Here is a 21,467-nt window from a genome sequence, read left to right on the forward strand (position 1 = left end):
AGCCTGCGTCGGGTCTCGCCAACATATAGAAGGCCACACCAGGAGCACCAGACGCAGTATATCACCACAGCCGACTCACAGATGAAGTGTCGCCTCACCTGGAAGGAGCGTCTGGGGCCCTGAATGGTGGTGTGGGAGGAAGTGTAAGGGCATATGTAGCACTTGTTCCGCTTACAAGGATAAGTGCTGGGAGGGAGATCGGTGGGGAGACGAATGGACAAGGGAGTCGCGTAGGGAGCGATCCCTGCGGAAAGCAGAAAGGGTGGGGGGGAGGGAAAGATGTGCTTGGTGGTGGGATCCCGTTGGAGGTGGCGGAATTTATGGAGAATTATATGTTGGACCCGAAGGTAGGTGGTGGGTAGGTGAGGATAGGGGGAACCCTACTCCTAGTGGGGTGGCAGGAGGATGAGGTGAGAGCAGGTGTGCGTGAAATGGGGGAGATGTGTTTGAGAGCAGAGTTGAAGGGAAGCCCCTTTCTTTAAAAAAGGAAGACATCTCCTTCGTCCTGGAATGAAAAGCCTCATCCTGAGAGGATAGCATTTTTGCAAGAGACAGGATGAGAAGAGGAATAGTCCAGGTAGCTGTGAGAGTCCGTAGGCTTATAGTAGATACCAGTAGATAAGCTGTCTCCAGAGATAGAGACAGAAAGATCAAGAAAGGGGAGGGAGGTGTTGGAAATGGACCAGGTAAACTTGAGGGCAGGGTGAAAGTTGGAGGCAAAGTTAACGAAGTCAACGAGCTTAGCACGCGTGCAGGAAGCAGTGCCAGTGCAGTCGTCTATGTAGCGAAGGAAAAGTGGGGAACAGATACCAGCAAACACGATACTGTAAAGATGAAGCCACACTCAGGTTGGAGGAACAACACCTTATATTCCGACTGGGTAGCCTCCAACCTGACGGCATGAACATTGACTTCTCTAACTTCCGCTAATGCCCCACCTCCCCCTCGTACCCCATCCATTATTTATTTATATACACACATTCATTCTTTCTCTCTCTCTCTCCTTTTTCTCCCTCTGTCCCTCTGACTATACCCCTTGCCCATCCTCTGGGTTTTTCCCCCCCTCCCCCTTTTCCTTCTCCCTGGGCCTCCTGTCCCATGATCCTCTCATATCCCTTTTGCCAATCACCTGTCCAGCTCTTGGCTCCATCCCAACCCCTCCTGTCTTCTCCTATCATTTTGGATCTCCCCCTCCCCCTCCCACTTTCAAATCTCTTACTAGCTCTTCCTTCAGTTAGTCCTGACGAAGGGTCTCGGCCCGAAACGTCGACTGTACCTCTTCCTAGAGATGCTGCCTGACCTGCTACGTTTTCCAGCAACTTTGATGCGTGTTGCTTGAACAGATACCAGTATAGGTTTGGAACATGGATTGTTCCATAAAGCCAACAAGAAGGCAAGCATAGCTGGGACCCATACGGGTCTCTTACTATCTCTTCCTTCGGTTCGTCCTGACGAAGGGTCTCGGCCCGAAATGTCGACTGTACCTCTTCCAATAGACGTTGCCCGGCCTGCTGCGTTCACCAGCATTTTGAGTGTGTTCCTTGGATCTCCAGCACCTGCAGATTTCCTCATGTTTGCGATGCTACAAGTTATGCTTCATTGGGAGTTTAGGAGGATTAGTCTGTCACCAGAGACTTGCAGATTTCTACGGACGTACAGTGGAGAGCGTTCTGACTGGTGCATCACAGCCTGGTACAGAGGCTCTGATGTGCAGGATCGCAAGAGGCTGCAAAGGGTTGTGGATTCAGCCAGTTCTCGTTCTCTGCCCACTTCCTCCCCCTTTCACTTCTTTCCTGCTTTTGCGCCATCCATCCATTCATCCCCTCATGTCTCTAAGTCAGGATCAGAATCAGTTTTGTTATCACTGAAACACATGCCATGAAATTTGTTGCTCTGTGGCAGCAGTACAGTGCAATACATGAAAAAGACTACAGATTGCATTAAATATATATTAATGAAATAAAATTCAGTGCAAAAAGAGAGCAAAAATAGTGAGGTAGCGTTCATGGGTTCATTGACAGTTCAGAAATCTGTTGATGAAGGAGAGGAAGCTATTCCTATAACATTGGGTATGTGTCTGTATCTCCTCCCTGATGGTAGTAATGAGAAAATGGTATGTCCTGGGTGGTGGTGGGGGGACTTAATGATGGATGCTGACTTCTTGAGTGACCACCTACTGAAGATCTCCTTGACGGTGAGGAGGCTGGTGCCTACAATGGAGCTGAGCTTGTAAGCCTCTGCAGTTTTGTCTGATCCTGTGCAGTGGCCCCTCCATACCAGACGGTGATGCAATCGGTTAGAACGGTTTCCACGGTACTTCCCCACCACACATTCCCACCCTCCCCACAACGTTCAGACTTCTTTTCTTCGCAACACCCACCCCTAACCCCAGCCAATCCTTTCTAGGTTCCTTTCTCTTAGCCTCTCAGGATTCTTTCTTCGTCCGTATTATGGTTATTTGGCTCAGTTTCCAAGTTCTCCCATTCAGTCACTTTTCCCATGTCAAAAACTTTCTGAAGATGAGAAAGTGGCTGCCCAGCTAATAGACAGAGCAGAAAAAATGAGGTCTGGTCAAAGTAGGTACTAAAGGGGTGCGTCATTGGCACTCCCTTCCATAAAATCTGAGAGAAAGATGAAAAGCTAACCATCAAAGTTACTCTTGCATTTTGAGATTATAGTAATTGTGTGTCATTCTTATTGCAAAAAAAATCCTCAAATTTATTTTAAATTCAATTAAATTAACACATTGTTCCACTGAAATGTGCTGAGATTGATTTGAGTAAAACAGCTGTTGCAACTTAATGTTATGACTTAAACATTTTGCATAATTTTTAGTCTTGACAGAATACAGGATGTTTTCATGAGCATAACACCAAAAGTGAAAATATTTTTTGACAATATCTCTTCATCTTGTTCAAAACAACAGCCACCAGAAGAACCGCAAACAACTGTATTAATGGTTCTTAGGGTACTATCTATTACTTCACAAAAAAAAAATCTACAGTAACACAAAGGAACTTCATGGAGTTTTCAGCTCAGACATTAACTTTTAAAAGTTTCCTTTAGACTAATTTTTACCCACCTGTGCGGTTTGGTGGTATATCTTGAATAGTTTTCAGTAACTTTAAATCCTTGATGTTATGAATATAAATGGACTCTTCCAAGCAAACTATCAGCCTCTGTGAAGGGAAAATGAATTGTCATAATCTGAGGATTCAGATACAGTGCTTTGTAGAGCCCCAACCCTTTCTTCACAATTTAAGAGAGTTTTTATTTGTGAATCAATGCTCCATTTTTCACAGTAGAGCCTCAAAGACAGAAAATTGCAAAGCATGAAGAAGTAAAAATTCAAACACTGAAATGTCCAGTTCAGAAGAGTTACCCACCCCCACCCCCCACCGCTGAGTACTTCATTGAAATTTGTTGAACCGACTCTCAGAGCTATTACAGCAGGTAGAATTTTTGGATAAGTCTCTACTTACTTTGCACAACATGATGGAACAAGATTGCCTATTCCTCCTTGCAAATTTGATCGAACTGTGCCAGGTGAGTAGAGAAGCAGCAGTGGACAGCAATCTTGAGGTCTTGCTGGAGATGTTTGATCAGGTTGAGGTCAGAATTCTGACCGGGCCACTCAAGGACGTCAATTTTCTTCATTTGAACCCATTCCATGGTTGATCTGGCAGTGTGTGTTAGCTCATTGTCCTGCTGAAAGATGAACTTCCTCCCCAGCTTAAGCTTTCTGGCAGAGGCCAGCAGATTTTTATCCAGGATCTTTCTGTATTTAGCAGCACTCATCTTCTCATTAATCCTGATCAGAATTCCAATCCCTGCTGCTGAAAAACATTCCCATAGCATGCATGATGCTACTTCCACCATACTTCACAGCAGGGATGATGTAACCCGGCTGATGTGCAATATTAGATTTATGCCACACGTACTGTTAGAAGAATGCGAATCCTTGCCAGTAAAGACTTTGCAAAACATCACTTAGAAGATATTGTAAAGATGTGGAAGAAGGTGAACTCCATCACATTGTGCAAAGCTAATAGAGACTTATCCAGAGACTACTGACTGTAATACATACAGCTGTGAGAGGTGGTTCAACTGAACAAAGCAGAATGAATACTTTTGAACTGCTGATATTTCACTTTTGAATTTTTAGCTTTTCATGCGTTACAATTTCCCCTGCTTTTTGGGCTCATTTCTGCGAATAAATGGTTGGGGGCCAAATACTTTTACAAGGAACTGTAATTAATAGACTTGATTAGCAGAAAACCTTTAAACACTGAATTGTGGTGTTTACTGGAAGGTGCTTTAAGAATAGCATGGTCAGTCTCCTCTTTCAAACTCCACATGGCATTCTGTTGACATAAAATTCTTTGAACATTATTTTGAACTCCACCCCAGTTTAAGATTGTGTACACCACTAATGATTAGGCAGAATGACCAGTTTCTCTACTGGATTTGCTGGGACTAACATGAAACACATGATCAAGTACAGCTGTCACTTGGAACATGCAGACAACTCAATATTTATGAAACACTGAGATTCCTTTGAGAAGATGAAGATGATGGAATTAAATAAGTGGTTCTTCATTTCTCCATGAACGTCCCTAGGTTCTCCTCAGTCAATGAATTAACTTTCAGGTGTAGTTACTATTGGTTACAGGGAAATGCCACAGCCATGATGGGCAAGGCAAATGTTGAACAGGGTAAGATGAGACTTCGTCAGTTTTTAAAAACAATAAGTTGCTACTGGATCCTTTTCTCCAGCTGAGAAAGCAGATGGAGCCAAAACTGAACACCTTATCCAAAAAGTGACACCTTCAATGATACAGCAAACCCTCAGTACCACAGCTGTGTACCAGCCAAGATATCCCGGAAAGGGATGCAACAAGGATCAGTCACTTTTGTAATGTGTAGTTGTGCTTTCAGTCAGTGTCGCATTTCACATTTTAGCATCATATTTGTCCATCATAACATATGCAAAAACATTTTTCTTTCTTAATATTAAGAAGGAAATAAAGCCACGGTGTTATACCTTAACACTGGGCACTTCTGACCTGCAGTCCCGAACATTATAAACAGGGATTAAATTTTCTTTTTTGCTTGAATTGATAAATATCAAAAACCACCCTCGACAAGCTACCTGGAAAAAAACAGTTCTTTTCTCTGCAGAGATGATATTTGGTGGTGGTATTAATACCACCCTTGCATGCCTGCTTGTGTGTTTTGCTTTAAAAATTCTGCAGGCAGCTTTCAAAATGTTTACACAGAATTCCAAATGTCAAGTATTTGGGGGAAAAGTCTTGAGTTATACAGGGAGTGCTCACGAGCTACAACTACAGCAATAACTTAAAGACCCAAGGAGCTTAGAACAATAGCCTGCATTTAAACACAGGCCAATATATCTCCAGTCCATGAGTGGTACATGTCACATACACAAATGGGATCCTCCATGATAAAGGGCCAGTAACATTATGAAGGATCCCACCCACTCTGCTCATGGACTGTTGGTCCCATTCCCTTCAAGCTATGCAGCATTCACTCGAGACTCAAAAATAGTTACTTGTCAGGCTGATCAACACCTCCACCCATTAATGCATCCCACCACCACTACTTTATTATTTCCTGTCAGAGTCACCTAATGTACAGATTTTATACTCCTTCCTGTTCCTTGTCATTTTACATACATAAAATCAGTCTACGTACATAAACTAATACTTATTGTGTTTTTATTATGTTCGTTATGCTTGTGTTTTTTTAAACCTGTATTGGATCTGGAATAACAATTATTTTGTTCTCCTTTACATTGTGTACTGAAAAATAGCAATAAACAATCGTGATCTTGAATTTTACATACTTACCAAGTACACCACACCACCCATTTTTCTTTGAAAAACAAGATTGTGAAAGATCACGCATGTAGATAATGTAAAAAAAATTCCAGCCGTGTTGCAGAGGAAGAGCAAAACCAGTCTACTCAACATACTTGTCGTATTCTTAGCAGAAGTGAACGGAAGTATGAGCAAATTGGGAAGGAAGGAATTAGGAATAATATAGTGTGAAGAAATTCTATCTGTACTTTCTGGGAATATCTTTTATTCATCTTACAGATCACAAGTTGGTCTTGGAAATCCTGCATCCCACATTAACTATTCCAAATGGCAATTTACCAGGCAGGCAGTTATAATGGCACAATACACTCAGTGGCTACTTTATTAGGTACTTCCTGTGCCTAATAAAGTGGGCACTGAGTGTGTATTCATGGTCTTCTGCTGTTGTAGCCCATCTTCCTCATGGTTCAAAGTTCTGTGCATTCAGAGATGCTCTTCTGCACACCACTGTGATAACAGGTGGCTATTCGCCTTCCCGTCAGCTTGAACCAGTGGAGCCATTCTCCTCTGACTTTTCTCATTAACGAGGGGTTTTCCCCCACAGAACTACTGCTCACTGGAAGTATTCTGTTTGGTGCACCCATGCCAATCCCTATTGTATGCCATTCCCTATTCCCAGTTCCTCCGTCTCCGCCGCATCTGCTCCCAGGATGAGGCTTTCCATTCCAGGACATCTCAAATGTCCTCTTTCTTTAAGGATCGTGGTTTCCCTTCTACGGTGATCAATGATGCCCTCACCTACATCTCCTCCATTTCCCGCACTTTGGCCTTCACCCCATCTTCCCGCCACCACAATAGGGATAGAGTTCCCCTTGTCCTCACCTACCACCCCACCAGCCTCCGGATCCAACACATTATCCTCCGCAACTTCCGCCACCTTCAACAGGACCCCACCACTAAGCACATCTTTCCCTCTCCACCCCTCCCCGCTTTCCGCAGGGATCGATCCCTCCGCGACTCACTTATCTACACGTCCATCCCCACGGATCTCCCACCCGGCACTTATCCCTGTAAGCATAAGTGCTACACCTGCCCCTACACCTCCTCTCTTGCTACCACTCAAGGCCCCAAACAGTCCTTCCAGGTGAGGCAACACTTCACTTGTGAGTCTGTTGGGGTCATCTACTGCATCCGGTACTCCCGGTGCAGCCTCCTCTACATCGGTGAAACCCGACGCAGATTGGGGGACCGCTTCGTCGAGCACCTCCACTCCGTCCGCCACAACAGACAGGATCTCCCGGTAGCCACCCACTTCAACTCTGCTTCCCATTCCCATTCAGATATGTCCATACATGGCCTCCTCTACTGCCACGATGAGGCTAAACTCAGGTTGGAGGAGCAACACCTCATATACCGTCTAGGTAGTCTCCAGCCCCTTGGTATGAACATAGAATTCCCCAACTTCCGGTAATTCCCTCCCCCTCCCTTCCTCTATCCCTATTTCGCATCACCTCCCTCATAGTTCCGCCTCCTTCTACTATTGTTCACCTGCCAATCACCTCCCTGCTTTCCCTCCCCCACCCCTTTGTCTTAAAAATTACTGTTTTTTTCAACTACCAGCATTCTTCAAACCCTCCCCAAAGTTCTTCCTTCAGTCCTGACGAAGGGTTTCGGCCCGAAACGTCGACTAAACTTTTCAACTGATGCTGACTGAGTTCCTCCAGCGCATTGTGAGTGTTGTTTGGTGCACCGTTCTCTGTAAACTCTAGAGACTTACATATCAAAATCCCAGGAGATCAGCGGTTTCTGAGGTACTCAAACCATCCCATCTGACACCAAGAAGTCACTTTGATCACATTTCTTCCCAATTCTGATATTTGGTTTGAACAAGAACTGAACCCCTAAAACATGCCTGCAGGTTTATGTGCAGTGATGTTGGATGTGGCCATTCTAATAAGTTCTGACTCGACTACTGATGGCTTCATCAGTGCACATTTGAAGTGAATGAAAATCAGAGTAACACATATCTAAATGATATCAGACCTCCCTCTGAAAAGTTGAGCAGGGTCTTTGTAGCCCATGCGTTACTAAAAGTTATTATCTGACAATGGTAACAATTTACTTTGTATTAGTTTGAGAGCTTAAAATTAAGCAACGGCATCAAGTATCCATAGAATTTTGTTTTTAATGGGCAGCAGAGAGATCTGTTCATACATTAAAGTTAGGGCTTGTAGAAGTAATTACCTTAAAGAGCTTCTAACTTTGGAATGAATCAATGCTGTACTATGGGTTTCAATCCCACAGAACTGATATTGCTACAACACATTTGCATGCAAATGAATCTAATAACTTTAAGGGAACTAACATTAAAGTTGCATCACTCTGGATGCCGAGCTGATTTGGAAAGGTCGCGAATGGCTCCTCCGGCAGTGAAACCTAGGCCCGGAGTGATTCGCCGGTGGCAGGGCCCGGGTCCTGGTATGAGGTTCGGACAATTTAAACGCCGGCCCAGGTAGTTTGGGGGCTTCTCTCTCCGCGACGCCAAGGCTGTGAGACTGCCCCCCGGCTGCTGAGCTTCGTGTCTGCGAACTTTGCGGCAATTTGCCCCGCTAATATGATGAACTGAGACCGAGGCTTTGGGTCCAGTCTGGTGATCTGGATCGAAGGACTCAATTTGGTTCAGAATGCTGCTGTTGTTGCTCACTTCTATTGTTAATATGATGTGTTTTGTGGGTTTTTTTCTCTTTCTCTGCAGGCATGGTGTTGGGGGGGGGGAATTGGCCTCATTTTTAAGATTGGGTTCTTTCAGCTTCCTTGCTTTGTGGCTGCCTGTAAGCAAACAAATCTCAAGGTTGTATAATTTATACATTCTTTGATAATAAAAGTACTTTGAAACTTTGAGAGTGGACTGGTAGTAATGATAAAAGGGTAAACAAGGTGTCTCTAGTGTAATGAAAGAGTCACGAACTTCAAAAGTGGTGAGCAAGCATGAGACACAGAAATGGGATAGCAGTGAAATTGACCAACACTGTGGCTCAAAATTGTACTTCGTATCCACTAGAAATAAAGTGAGAAGTGTCTCATGTCAATCAGAATATCAAATAAAGAAATATACTTTAAGTTACTAAAAGGACACGTACTGACTGACCCAGTAGAGTGTTCAGATTTGTTTGAAGTTCTCCAGAAGGAACTAATGCAAGGCCAGAGACCAGTACACAGCTAAGGAGTTCAAAATGCCTGCAGAAACCAACATAAGGCATACGAAATAGAAACAGGAGAAGGCCATTCTGTCCTGTGTCTGCGTGACCAATGAATAAGGTCAGATCTGATCAAATACTTCTGTGAAACCTTCCTCACTCACCACACGTCTCCTGCTTTGGCTAGTAACCAGATATATATTGGTCTCTCTTTCTTTCCCTTGAATACACTCTGCAATTGAGCTTCTGCAGTCTCTTAGGGCAAACAATTCCAAAAGATTCCCTGCTCTTCAGCTTAAGAAATTTCTACTCACATCATCCCAGAATGGTTGACCCTTAGTTCTGAGATTGCAGCCATTCTTTCTCGATGCCTCATCCGGAGCAAACATCATCCTTGTGTCTATTAAGTCAGGCATACAAGAATTCATATGTAACAAAGAAAACACCTCTGATTCTTCTAAAATTCTCCTCAAGCAACAAACCTGCCACCCCAGGAGCCAATCTAGTTCATTGGCACTGTTCTCTCTCCATTACAAATATACCTTTTCTTTGACACAGAGACTGAAAAGAGGAACTACTTATAAGGGAGTACTTGGATGCCTTCGATACCCTAGCAGAGAAGCAGGTATTTCTTAACTATTGAAATTAGAGGCATCAGTCCTTTGGCTAAGGTCTGCTTTGGTTTGAGTAACCTGCAACGTTTGTGGGTCTTGAATACACAGAGGAATGTTGTGCAATTGATTTCAAAACAAGCGTTGAATGCCATTGTCATTGACTTTGTGCCTTTGTACATTATTAACACAGAGGATCTGGAACAAATTTATGGGAGCACAGTACCCACATGCATACTTCAACTGAGCGATTGACAATATTCATATGCATCGCACGGAAACATTTCTAATCCATTATCTTTAATCTCTTACCAACTCAGGTTCCTAACCATAGACTCCTTCTTCCAAGTACAGTCAGCCCTCCTTATCCACGAGGGATTGGTTCCGAGACCCCCCGCGGATGCTCAAGTCCCTTATTTAACCTGTCTCAGTGCCGGTGGACTTTAGGACCCAGGGCAGCACAGGACCTGTAGCCCGCAGTGTTTCTGTTCCATTGACTTATAATACCTAATACAATGTAAACGCTATGTAAATAGTTGTTATACAGTATTGTTTAGGAAATAATGACAAGAATAAAAAGTCTGTACATGTTCAGTACAGACGCAACCATCGTAGCTCTTCTGGGAACGCCGAGGCTGCCTCAGCATCAGCCGATGCCAATTCTCCTGTGATCTTTAAGTTCTTGAGGCTGTAGTGCTTTACGTAGCCAGCCAGCCATCCCCAGCACTAACACTTGCACGAATTTCAGCTTCTTTCTGCTTTATTGTGCGAATGCTCGATTTGTTCTTACCGACCTTATGGCCCGCTTCGGAATGCAACATGCCACTTTTCGGAAGATCTACTCTCAGCCTTTGAGGAATTGCTTTGGCCACATAATTGCTTTTTTTTTCACAGAAACAAAGTAGCAAACAAACGAGACACGAGACGAACAATGCTGGAACGACGAGTGCTGGAGAGAGAACTTCCGGGTTTTCCCGAGTCGCAGTTGGTTGAACTCGTGCATGCGGAACTCGCAGATAAGGAGGGCCGACCGTAATTGTCTATGGCTAATTTAACATTTTGCAAACTTGACTGCATACATGACTGCAGAGGGTCGTGCTGTGGACCACATATCCACATTGTTAACTAAGACTGACTATGTATGCTTCTATAATAACCCAACTCCATCCCATCTCAACCAAACTTCATGTTGCATTAAACTCATTTCTGCCACTCGCCACTAAACATGACACATCCCAAATTACTCTCCCTCTTCCAACTTTCATACAGTCCTCCCATATTCTGACACCTAAATTCTAATTCACGCAAGTTTTATTATTCATTGCTGCTGTGTTTACTGACTAATGAAGGTACATGAAGCAACAGGGCTTGAAGTGGGTCAAATCAAATACAGGAAATTGGGAGTAGCTGGGTGTGCCCTGGGGATTGCCACGTACTGGAATTTCTCTATGACTATACTGGTTCCCCAGTAGCAATACTTCCATAGTAAAATTAATTTCAAATAATTTGATCATTTATCATCTCCTGTAGCTCCTTGATTTTACTTCTCATTCTTCTTCAATGCAGCCATGGCTTTAACTGCTGCGGTTTGGAGTTTACAACTCTCTCCATAAATTTAAATTCTTTTGCCTTTTGAAACTCTCCTTAAAACCTACTACACTGACAAAACATTTGGTCATTTGCCAAATACAATCATATATGCCTCGGGGTCAAATGCTGTCAACGTTCCTCTTAAGTAGGTTGGGATAATTTGTGGCAATTAAGGTGCTATATAAAGAGGATCGTCAGAGACTGTGTGGTGGTTGCCTGTGCATGATCTGCCCCACCCATTAGGAAAATCCTGGATTACATGGATCCCGGATCTGCCTCTACAGCCACCTGGGGACCCACAAATAGACAACCTCTTTCGAGAACATCATACACAACACGAGTGACCGCAATATTAAATAAAGACAAGTGGTCCTTGCTTTTCATCTCACTGAAAACTTAGAAGAAACACTGGAGAAGTTCGTGAAAGTCCACGGATTCAGAAAGAGAAACAGAACAGAAGCAGGTTTTTCACCCAGTTAAGTCGATGCTGACAATCAATAGTTCAAGAGTTCCATTTAACATCAGAGAATGGATACAATATAGAACCTGAAATTATTGTTCTTTGCAGACATCCGTGAAAACAGAAGAGTGCCCCAAAGAATGAGTGAAAGTAAAACAAATGTTAGAACCCCAAAGCCCCCATTTCTCTCCCCCAAACAAACAGCTTCAACCCTCCCCCTCCCCCACTTCCTTCAGCAAAAAGCATCAACACCCTCCACCCACCTAGCAAGCAAAAGCAAAACCCCCAAGAAACACCATCATTTTCAGTACAACATAAACTAATCGTTCATCCCATAATTCGACATACCACAGTCTCTCTCTCTCTCTCTCTCTCTCTCCCTAATGAACCATCCTTTGATGCTAATCCTACATTGATCCCATCAACAGTTACAACTTGGGATCCCTCCAGTCTTCTGAGGGTTAGAGTGGGAAATGAGAAGCCCAACTATAAGAGATTTTAGAAGTAACACAATAATTTACTTTGGTCGTAAATACTAAAAATAGCAGATGTTAATGAACACCAAAATCAAGTACCATGAACTATTCCTTGCGTATTGCAGATGCAAAGAACTCAACCATTAACTTTTCTATCCTAAAGGCCTTTACGGATATTTGAACTGCCACTGGTTGAACTGTGGCCTCTCTTACCTGTCGATTGAGCCTAACGGTGAGAATGGTATTGGAATAGCTGTAATTGCAAATCTCTGTCCCTTTCTTGAAATGGTAGACATTCATCCTCCGCGGTGTTGAAAGGCTGACGACAACCACCAGGCTGCTGGAGAACAGTCGCTCCACAATATACACATCGGGCGTGTCTGCTGCATGGGTTGAAGGGGGAGGGGGCAGGGTAGGGGAGATCAACAGGTGGTTACACACTTGGAGGAAATTTTCACACAAACCTGAATGCAGAGAAAAATTCACACAATTAGCTGTAATTTCCCAGTTATTAAAAGAGCTATGACAGGTTCCTTCAACAACTCAGTCAACTTCAAAAGTCAGTTAACTGAGGCATACCAAAATAAAAAAATGTTCCCAGATTCACAGGTCATGTCACCAATATTGGGCAGGGAATGATGAAAAACACAACCACCATTTGTGTTGTTCCTTTCACAAATACTGCGACTGTAGATTTTGTTGCTTTTAGTAAAATGTGGTATCCAATGTATATGAAGCGCACAGTCTCACAAACTGCAAAGATAGAACCACAGCTGCATTTTAGGCAAATTTATAATGATAGGAGTAATCATAATAACAACTTATTTATAGAGCACTTTTCATACAGATGTTGCTGCTCAAAGAGCCTTACAATGGGACAGACATGAAAATAAAAGACAAAAGATGATGGTTAAAAACATGGTTAAATCAATAGGTTCTGAGCTGGCATTTAAAATTGTCAACTCATTCTGCATCCCTTATAGTTTTAGTTGTTGAATTCTACAGTTTAGGAGCATGGCTCAAAAATGCTGACCTGTCAATTATCTTTTGAGGGCGTTTGTTTAAATTTAAGTGACCAGCAGAAGACCTGGGAGCCAGAGCAGGATTATAAAACAAACACGATTCTGTGATGTACTCTAGTCCCAGACCACTAAGAGCTTTAAAAACAAGTAAGAAAACTTTAAAATAAAATCTAAACGAAATAGGAAGCTAATGCAGAGTAGCTAGGATGGGAGAAATATGTTTCCTCATCCTTGTTTTGGTTAAAAGTCTAGCAGCTGCATTCTGAATGAGTTGAAGTTTGTCAATAGATTGCTTTGGAAGGCCAGCAGAAAGTGTATTGCAGTAACCTAGTCTATTCAATATAAAGGCATGAGTTAGTTTTTCAGCATCATAACTTGACAGAAATGGACGTGCCTTGGCAATACTTAAGTATAGAATTGCTGCTCTGGTCATTTTCTTTATGCGGGATTTAAAATTCAAATCTGAATCAAAGATAATATCCAAGCAAATTACTTCTGATTTTACAAGGGGAGCCAAGTTCCTAAGTTTATCTATTTTGGCTTTGGGACCAACCAGAAGTATTTCAGTTTTATCTTTGTTTAGTTTTTGCAAATTATTGCTCATCCATTTGTTTATTGCAGCCATACAAGACGTCAGAGAAGAAAGGGTATCATCATCAGGCTCAACCGAGATGGACAGTTGTGGGTCATCTGTATAACTGTGGGAATCAAGTTTATGCTCTTTAATGATGTCTCTTAAGGGCAGCATGTATAAGGAGAAGAGTAGGGGACTTAGACAGTTTCCCTGAGCAACAGCAAAAGGTACATTGTATCTCTTAGAAAATTGGTCTCCAAGACAGACCAAAGCTATGCCGACTATTCTTAATCATTCCCTGTCCATCCAAATACCCATATATCCAGTCCCTTAGAATATCTTCCAATAACTTTCCCATTACTCATGTCAGGCTCATTGACCAACAATTTTCTGGTTTATTCTTAAAGCCTTTCTTGATTCTAAAGGCTCATAAGTTATCCTCCAGTCCTCCTGTACATCACCTGTCACTTAGGATGACTTAAATTTCTCTGCTAGGGCCCCTGCGGTTTCTGCACTTGCCTCTCACAGGGTCCGAGGGAATACCTTGTCAGGCCCTAGGGATTTGTCCATCCTAATTTGCCTCAAGACAGCATACACATACTCCTTTGCAATCTCTGTACGGTCCATGACCTCACTGCTGCTTTGCCTCACTTCTATAGACTCTGTGTCTATTTCCTGAGTAAATACAGATGCAAAAAATCCTTTTATGATCTCTCCCAGCTCTTTTGGCTCCAAAACAGATTACCATTCTGACCTTCCAGGGGACCAATTTTGTCCCTTGCAATACTTTTGCTCTTAACATACCTGTAGAAGCCAGTAGGATTATCCTTCACCTTGTCTGCTAGGGCAACTTCATGTCTTCTTTTAGCCCCCCTGATTTCTTTCTTAAGTGTTCCTTTGCATTTCTTATAATACTCCTCATTTGTTCCTACCTGCCTATGCCTGCTATGTGCCTCCTTTTATTCCTTAAGTAGAGACTCAATATTTCTCAAAAACAGGTTGCCTAAACCTGGTATCCTTCTCTTTTATTCTGACATATAAGCTTTGTACTCTCAAAGTTTCACTTTCGAAGACCTCCTGCTTACCAAGTGCATCTTTGCCAGAGTAGACTGTCCCAAAACACATTTGTCAGATTCTTCCTGATACCATCAAGATTGGCCTATCTCCAACTTAGGATCTCAACCCGAGGACCAGACCTATCCCTTTCCATGATTATCTTGAAACTAATGGTATTATGATTATGAGATGCAAAGTGTTCTGCGCAAACTGTCACCTGCACCATCTCAGTTCCCAGTAGGAGATCAGGTATTGTTACTCTCCCTCACTAGGACATCTATGTACTTATTAACTTTTCTGAACACATTTGACAAGCTCTATCCCATCTAGTCCTTTACAGTATGGGAGTCCCAGTCAATATGTGGAAAGGTAAAATCATCTACCATCAAAACCTCGTGTGTCTTGCAAGAGTCTACAACCTCTACAAATTTGTTTCTCTAAAATCCCATGGACTGTTGGGTGGTCTATAGTATAGCCTCATTAACATGGTCATACCTTTCTTATTCCTCAATTCCACCCATAAATACCCACTAGGTGAGTTCTCCAGTCTGTCCTGACTAAGCACTGTTGCAACATTTTCCCTGACTAGTAACACCATTCCTTCCACTCCATCACATCCATAAGCACCTCAAAACTTGAAAAATTGTTGGTAGACAGTAGGGTGCACTTAAAGTGCTTTTTGGACATGTTGGCAAGCCTGCATCTCGGCCACAGGGCCTAGATAGGGCTAAATCTGTCGTCGTCAGGGGAACAGAGTTCATATAACTGGCTGTATTCATTTGGCTTTAACCAGGCCTCAGTTAGGAATATAAAATCAAGATCTGTAGGGCTAATAAAATCATTTGAGGTAAGTGTTATTTGAAAGGGATCTCACATTTAGAAGAGCTGGCTTAAACAGAGTAGTTTGGAGTGGTGTAACAGGGGAAGTCGATTTTAAGAGCTGAAGATTATTTCTGTTAACACTTTTAATAGGATTGTTCAGTCTGAGGGCCCTTCCAGTGACAATGGTCTGAATAGAATGGGCACCATTTACTGAGCTGTTGAATGGTGAGGAGAAAGTAGTCAGAGAAGGTTCATTGACTCTAAACAGCCATCCACGTGGATTTGCCAGAGATCAGTGGAATATGTCCGTAGACAGCATCCATGAACCCAAACTGTTTGGGTAAGACCAGTGGGCTTAAAAAAATATGGTGTGTTCCCAAAATAGATTAAAGTTATCAATGAAGCCAAAGTCCAGTGCTCTACATTACGTCTGAAGCAAATCATGCACACCGAGGAGCCAGCTAAGACATCTAGAGCTGCAACCCAAAGTGGGGATTGGTCTGGAGATAAAAATATCCTTGCCCCGATTTTCAGAAATCCAAAGAGACCACTTGGCTAAGGAATAAATGTTGACAAGGCCATCAGCAAAGCAGAACCTCTCTTCCAGTAAAGCTATGACACCTTTCACGCCTACAGTTCCGGAAAAGGGCCCGAAACCTTAAATGCAATTTTGTTTGTCTTTCAGAAGTTGAAGTCCGACCTGCTGAATATTTATAGCATTTTTCTGTTTATATTGTTCATGCCACTCTGAATCAGCCAAAACTTAGCTTAATGCTACACTGGCATTTTGTATAACTTGGTGTTCCTGTGGTTAGTCACCTTTGCAACTCTGATACTACTTCTGCTTTGGGGTTGTCCAGAAGCACATCATTCCCCGTGCTATGTGCCAAAAAGATCTGGAAGAACTTGGTTTACCCAAAGACCATATGACATAGGAGCAGAATTGGGCCATTTGGCCCATCCACTCTGCTCTGCCATTCTATCATGGCTGATTTATTATTCCTCTCAACCCCATCCTCCTGCCTTCTCTTTGGGACCCTACTAAACAAGAACCTATCAATCTCCACTTTAAATGTACCAAATGACTTGACTTCCACAAAGGTCTGCGGCAGTGAATTCCACAGATTCACCATCCTCTGGCTAAAGAAACTCCTCCTCATCTCCGTTCTAAAGGAACGTCCTTGGATTCTGAGGCTGTACAACCTTGACCTTCCTTCATGCACTGAAATGATCCTCTGCACATTAACCCTCCTTGGTCTCTACTCCACTGCAGACATTACAATACCCCATCACACACTGGTTACAGCTTTCCCCAATCACTGACCCCAAAAAGCACTCGTTTGCCCCCCCCCCCAAAATGCCGCTAGTCCCTCACCTAGCAGCGGTCCCAAGAATGCTCTGTTGATCTGTCTCCCTGATTCCCCAACCCAAAGACACTAATAGTTTATCTGATTTAAAACTGTAGCTGCTGAGGTGTCAAACATAGCCTCAGGGAAGATTTGTTAGCATTTGGACACCAAAAGGTAGCTGTAAAAAGGACGGAAACAATATAGTACAAACAGAATTAAAACCAGTATGTAATTAGATTGGGTAATGCAAAGAGGTCCTGGCCAGGCTAAAAGTGTAAATGCATGACCACACTTTTTCAGGCTACGTCCACACTAAGCCAGATAATTTTGAAAACGCCGGTTTTGAGTAAAAATGATAGGTGTCCACACTAAGTGTTTTTCAAAATATCTCCGTCCACATTAGACAGTTATTTGGGCGAATCTCCTCCTACTGGGAATGCGCAGGACACACAGAAAACAAGCGAAGAGGAAACGATATACTTGGTGCGCATTTGTCCAGTTACAGAGTAGAAAAACTCAGAATGAATTGCTCTTGGTTCTCGCGCAGGAGGACTTAAGCTAAAAAAACACAAATACTGGAGCGTATGGAGGCAACTGACAGGGAGTTCAAGGACAGCATGACCCGGTTGATGACGAACATTGAAAAACTGACTAACTCTGTTGCATTAATAAAGCACCTTGTTAAATGTATAAAACATTTCTGCATCAGTGTTATCTTGTATTTCCACACAATGTTACATTAGGCTGTTACACATCTATTGTCAGAGAAGTACTTGCATAAATAGGTAAACCACCTTCATACAAGCAAGGACAGAAAACAGGGCAAAGTGAGTATACTTATTTATTCAGAAAGCTATGGGTCAAAGTATTTGGTGAGTACATTTCTAACTCTTCTGGCTTCAGTCTCGTTGCTGTCTGTTCTGAAATTGTTAGGTTCTGCGAAGCGCAGAATCAAATATCGCTGTAATAATTGTACGCTCTAGTATCAATTGTTTGGCGACAATAAAGTAGTAATAATAATAATAAGAAGAAAACAATGAAATGCCGTGCTGTCGCCATCTGTTCCGGCACATCATGACAGCGGTTTTAAAAAGCTCCGGTTACCCCGTACACACTGCAACGGATATTAGGCGTTTTCAGATTTAGTCACTCTGGAGACCCTCTCTGAAAATTTCCATTTTCGGGGGCTGAAAACGCCGTTTCAATGTGGACGGAAGGTCAAAACGAAGAGAAAATGCTTTGTTTCCAAAATTATCCGGCGTAGTGTGGACGTAGTCTCAGTTGGTGTACTGCAGCTACAATCTACCATGTAACTGTTGCATAATAAAAGATGAATGCTAAAACCAAAAGGGCTGTGACTGTGTTAAGGGGAAAGAAAAGAAGCAATTTCAGGTACATTGAAAAGAATTTTCTGAATGTTGACTTAAAAAGGGAGAGAGCATTCCTGTTACTGGCCATGCGGTGACCATCACAACCCAAGAGCATCTTGGAAATAATGACCATTCCACCTTAATGTTTAGATCAGATATAGAGAGGAACAAGGCATGATCCTGAATGGCATTACTTAACAGAGGAAGGATTAACAAGTGATTTGAGGAGACATCTGGCTTGGGTAAATTGGAATCTGTCCTTGGCAGGCACACATATTTGACTTTGAACAGAAAATATTCCCAAGATGATTTAAGGATTATAAATTTTTCAATAGAAGGAGGCGGATCGATTTTAAGAGGCAATTTAATGCAATTGGAGCAGCTTTCAAAAACAATACTCCAATCTAAACTAACAGCCAACTGAACAAGCATGGATTTCTAAAGGAGAGTTGGCTGGACCACCTGCGTTTAGATAAACTTAGTTTTTGGATGAAATGAGAGAGGTTGGATGAGAACATTGCAGTAGATTCTGAGTCACACTGTGGTGGATTAGACCCACTATACAGGAATGTCACCCACATCCCATTTGCGAACATCTATTTGGGCCAGATCTGCCCACAAAACATACCTAAAAGTTGCCAGTGAACGCAGCAGGCCAGGCAGCATCATTTCAGGCCGAGACGTTGACTGTACCTCTTCCTAGAGAATGCTGCCTGGCCTGCTGCGTTCACCAGCAATTTTTACGTGTGTTGCTTGAAATTCCAGCATCTGCAGATTTCCTCGTGTTTGCATGCACAAAACATACCTGACACGTTTCAACAGAAGGCAAAACTGGGCCTGTAGCAGCCTTCTGGCAAAACTGTCATTAGAGTTGTTGAATATTCTATACCTTCAAAGGAAATTAAAAACAAAAAAACAGAATTAATTTAAAATATTAAAGAAAGCAAATTAATTCGAATTAAATGTTCTTTCCCCTTTAGCTCCTCTTCAGTGTTTTTTTTCCCTATACCACCAGGTTTTAACTGGCACAGTGTTTGAGTGTCAAATCCTCAGTGCAGTGTTGGGAATTACCATAAGTCTGGGCCCTACTGTTAGGTTTGAGTGACAGACAGAACTGACGGATCTGGACTTCCAAATGTGTAAACAATTTCTAGGTTTGCAGGACATATTTCAGTTTGAAAGGGTGAACACCAATGGTTCTGAAGAGGCAAAATTGGGTCAATTGTTGAATGCCTTGTACCCAAGGTCAGTTGTCTGTAATTTGTTTTGTCCATTTTTTAAATCACTAAAGATCCAGCTCCATGGGATCCTGTGTGTGTGTGTGGGGGGGGGGGGGGCGGGGGGAGAGAGTGATCAATTTCAAGTTCCTGTGTGTCAATATCGCTGAGGACCTAACCTGGCCGCAACATATTGATGCAGCTGTAAAGAAGGTTTTATTCCATTAAGAGTTTTGAAGAGAATGGTTTGCAAACTAAAACACCTGAAATCTCCGGCAATGTACCGTGGCGAGCATTCTGACTGGCTGCATCACTGTCTGGTATTTGGGTGGGAGTGTGGGGAGCCACTGCACAAGACTGAAATAAGTTGCAGAAACTTGCAAAGTTAGTCAGCTTCATCATGGGTACCAGCCTCTGTAGTATCCAGGACACCTTCAAGGAACAGTGCCTCAGAAAGGCGACGTCCATTATTAAGGATCCCCACCATGCAGGATATGCCTGCTCGTCACTGTTAACATCAGGAAGGAGGTACAGAAGCCTGAAGGCACACACTCAGTGATTCAAAAATAGCTTCTTCCCCTCTGCCATCAGAGTCCTAAATGGACATTGAACTCATGAACACTACCTCAATACTTCTGTTATTTCAGTTTCTTTGCACTACTTATTTTAAACGTAACTTTTGGACTTCTCATCCACACACATTTAATGTAACTCTTTTTTTCCTCTATATTTATTTATCTATCATGTATTTCATTGTGTGGCTGCCGTAAAGTTAACAAATTTTATGACTTTTGCAAATTGTACAGAGGATGTGGAGAGTCTGCAGAGGGATATAGGTAGGTTAAGTGAGTGGGCCAAGGTCTGGCAGATGGAATACAACGTTGGTAAATGTGAGATCATCCACTTTAGAAGGAATAATAGAAGCGAAGATTATTATTTAAGTGGTGAAAGATTGCAGCATGTTGTTGTGCAGAGGGACTTGGGAGTGCTCGTGCATGAATCACAAAAACTTGGCTTGCAGGTACAACAGGTTATTAAGAAAGCAAACAGAATGTTGGCCTTCATTGCTTGACGGATTGAATTCAAGAACAGGGAGGTCATTCTGCAACTATACAGGGTACTGGTGCGACTGCACCTGGAGTACTGTGTGCAGTTCTGATCTCCATACTTGAGGAGGGATATACTGGCTTTGCAGGCAGCGCAGAGGAGGTTCACCAGATTGATTCCAGGGATGAAGGGGTTAACATATGAGGAGCTATTGAGCCACCTGGATCTTATAGAAACATGCAAAATTTTGAAAGCGATAGATGAGATAGAAGTAGGAAAGTTGTTTCCATTGGTAGGTGAGACTAGAACTAGGGGACATTGCCTCAAGATTCAGGGGAGAAGATTTAGAATGGAGATGAAGAGAAACTGTTTTTCCCAGAGAGCGGTGAATCTGTGGAATTCTCTGCCCAGGGAAGCAGTTGAGGCTTCTTCACTAAATATATTTAAGAACCAGTTACATGGGTTTTCACATAGTAAGGGAATTAAGGGTTAAGGGGAAAAGGCAGGTAGATGGGGCTGAGTTTATGGACAGATCAGGCATGATCTTATTGAATGGCGGGGCAGGCTTGATGGGCTGGATGGCCTACTCCTGCTCCTATGTTCTTATTATGTATGCTAATAATAATATATCTGATTCACATATTAAATGTAAACACATAGCCTCGCTGTCCATTCATTTGAAAATTTGCCAGAGCTGGTTTGGCCTGGTATTTTAGCAGTACAAGTAGTAGCACAAACCCAGATCCAATGGGGAGTCTGGCATTAGTTGATTAGCATACAATACTCCCCATTGAGCTAGGATCCTCCAAAATCACCATGTTCTTAAACTTATACCA

The 21,467-nt window shown here is 42.6% G+C and overlaps 1 protein-coding gene across 3 annotated transcripts in view; it reads right to left on the reverse strand.

The window, feature by feature from the left end:
• Positions 1-21,467, reverse strand: part of wipi1 (WD repeat domain, phosphoinositide interacting 1) — a 111,468-nt gene that overhangs the window by 41,217 nt on the left and 48,784 nt on the right. For all 3 annotated transcript variants that reach the window (XM_072242608.1, XM_072242606.1, XM_072242607.1), the window contains exons 3-4: positions 12,388-12,557; positions 3,083-3,179 (exon numbers count right to left, since the gene is read on the reverse strand). In XM_072242608.1, coding sequence (XP_072098709.1) covers positions 3,083-3,179; positions 12,388-12,557 — 267 coding nt within the window. The remainder of the gene's footprint in view (positions 1-3,082; positions 3,180-12,387; positions 12,558-21,467) is intronic.

The sequence above is a fragment of the Mobula birostris genome, chromosome 24, assembly GCF_030028105.1.
Source record: "Mobula birostris isolate sMobBir1 chromosome 24, sMobBir1.hap1, whole genome shotgun sequence".
NCBI lineage: Eukaryota > Metazoa > Chordata > Chondrichthyes > Myliobatiformes > Myliobatidae > Mobula > Mobula birostris.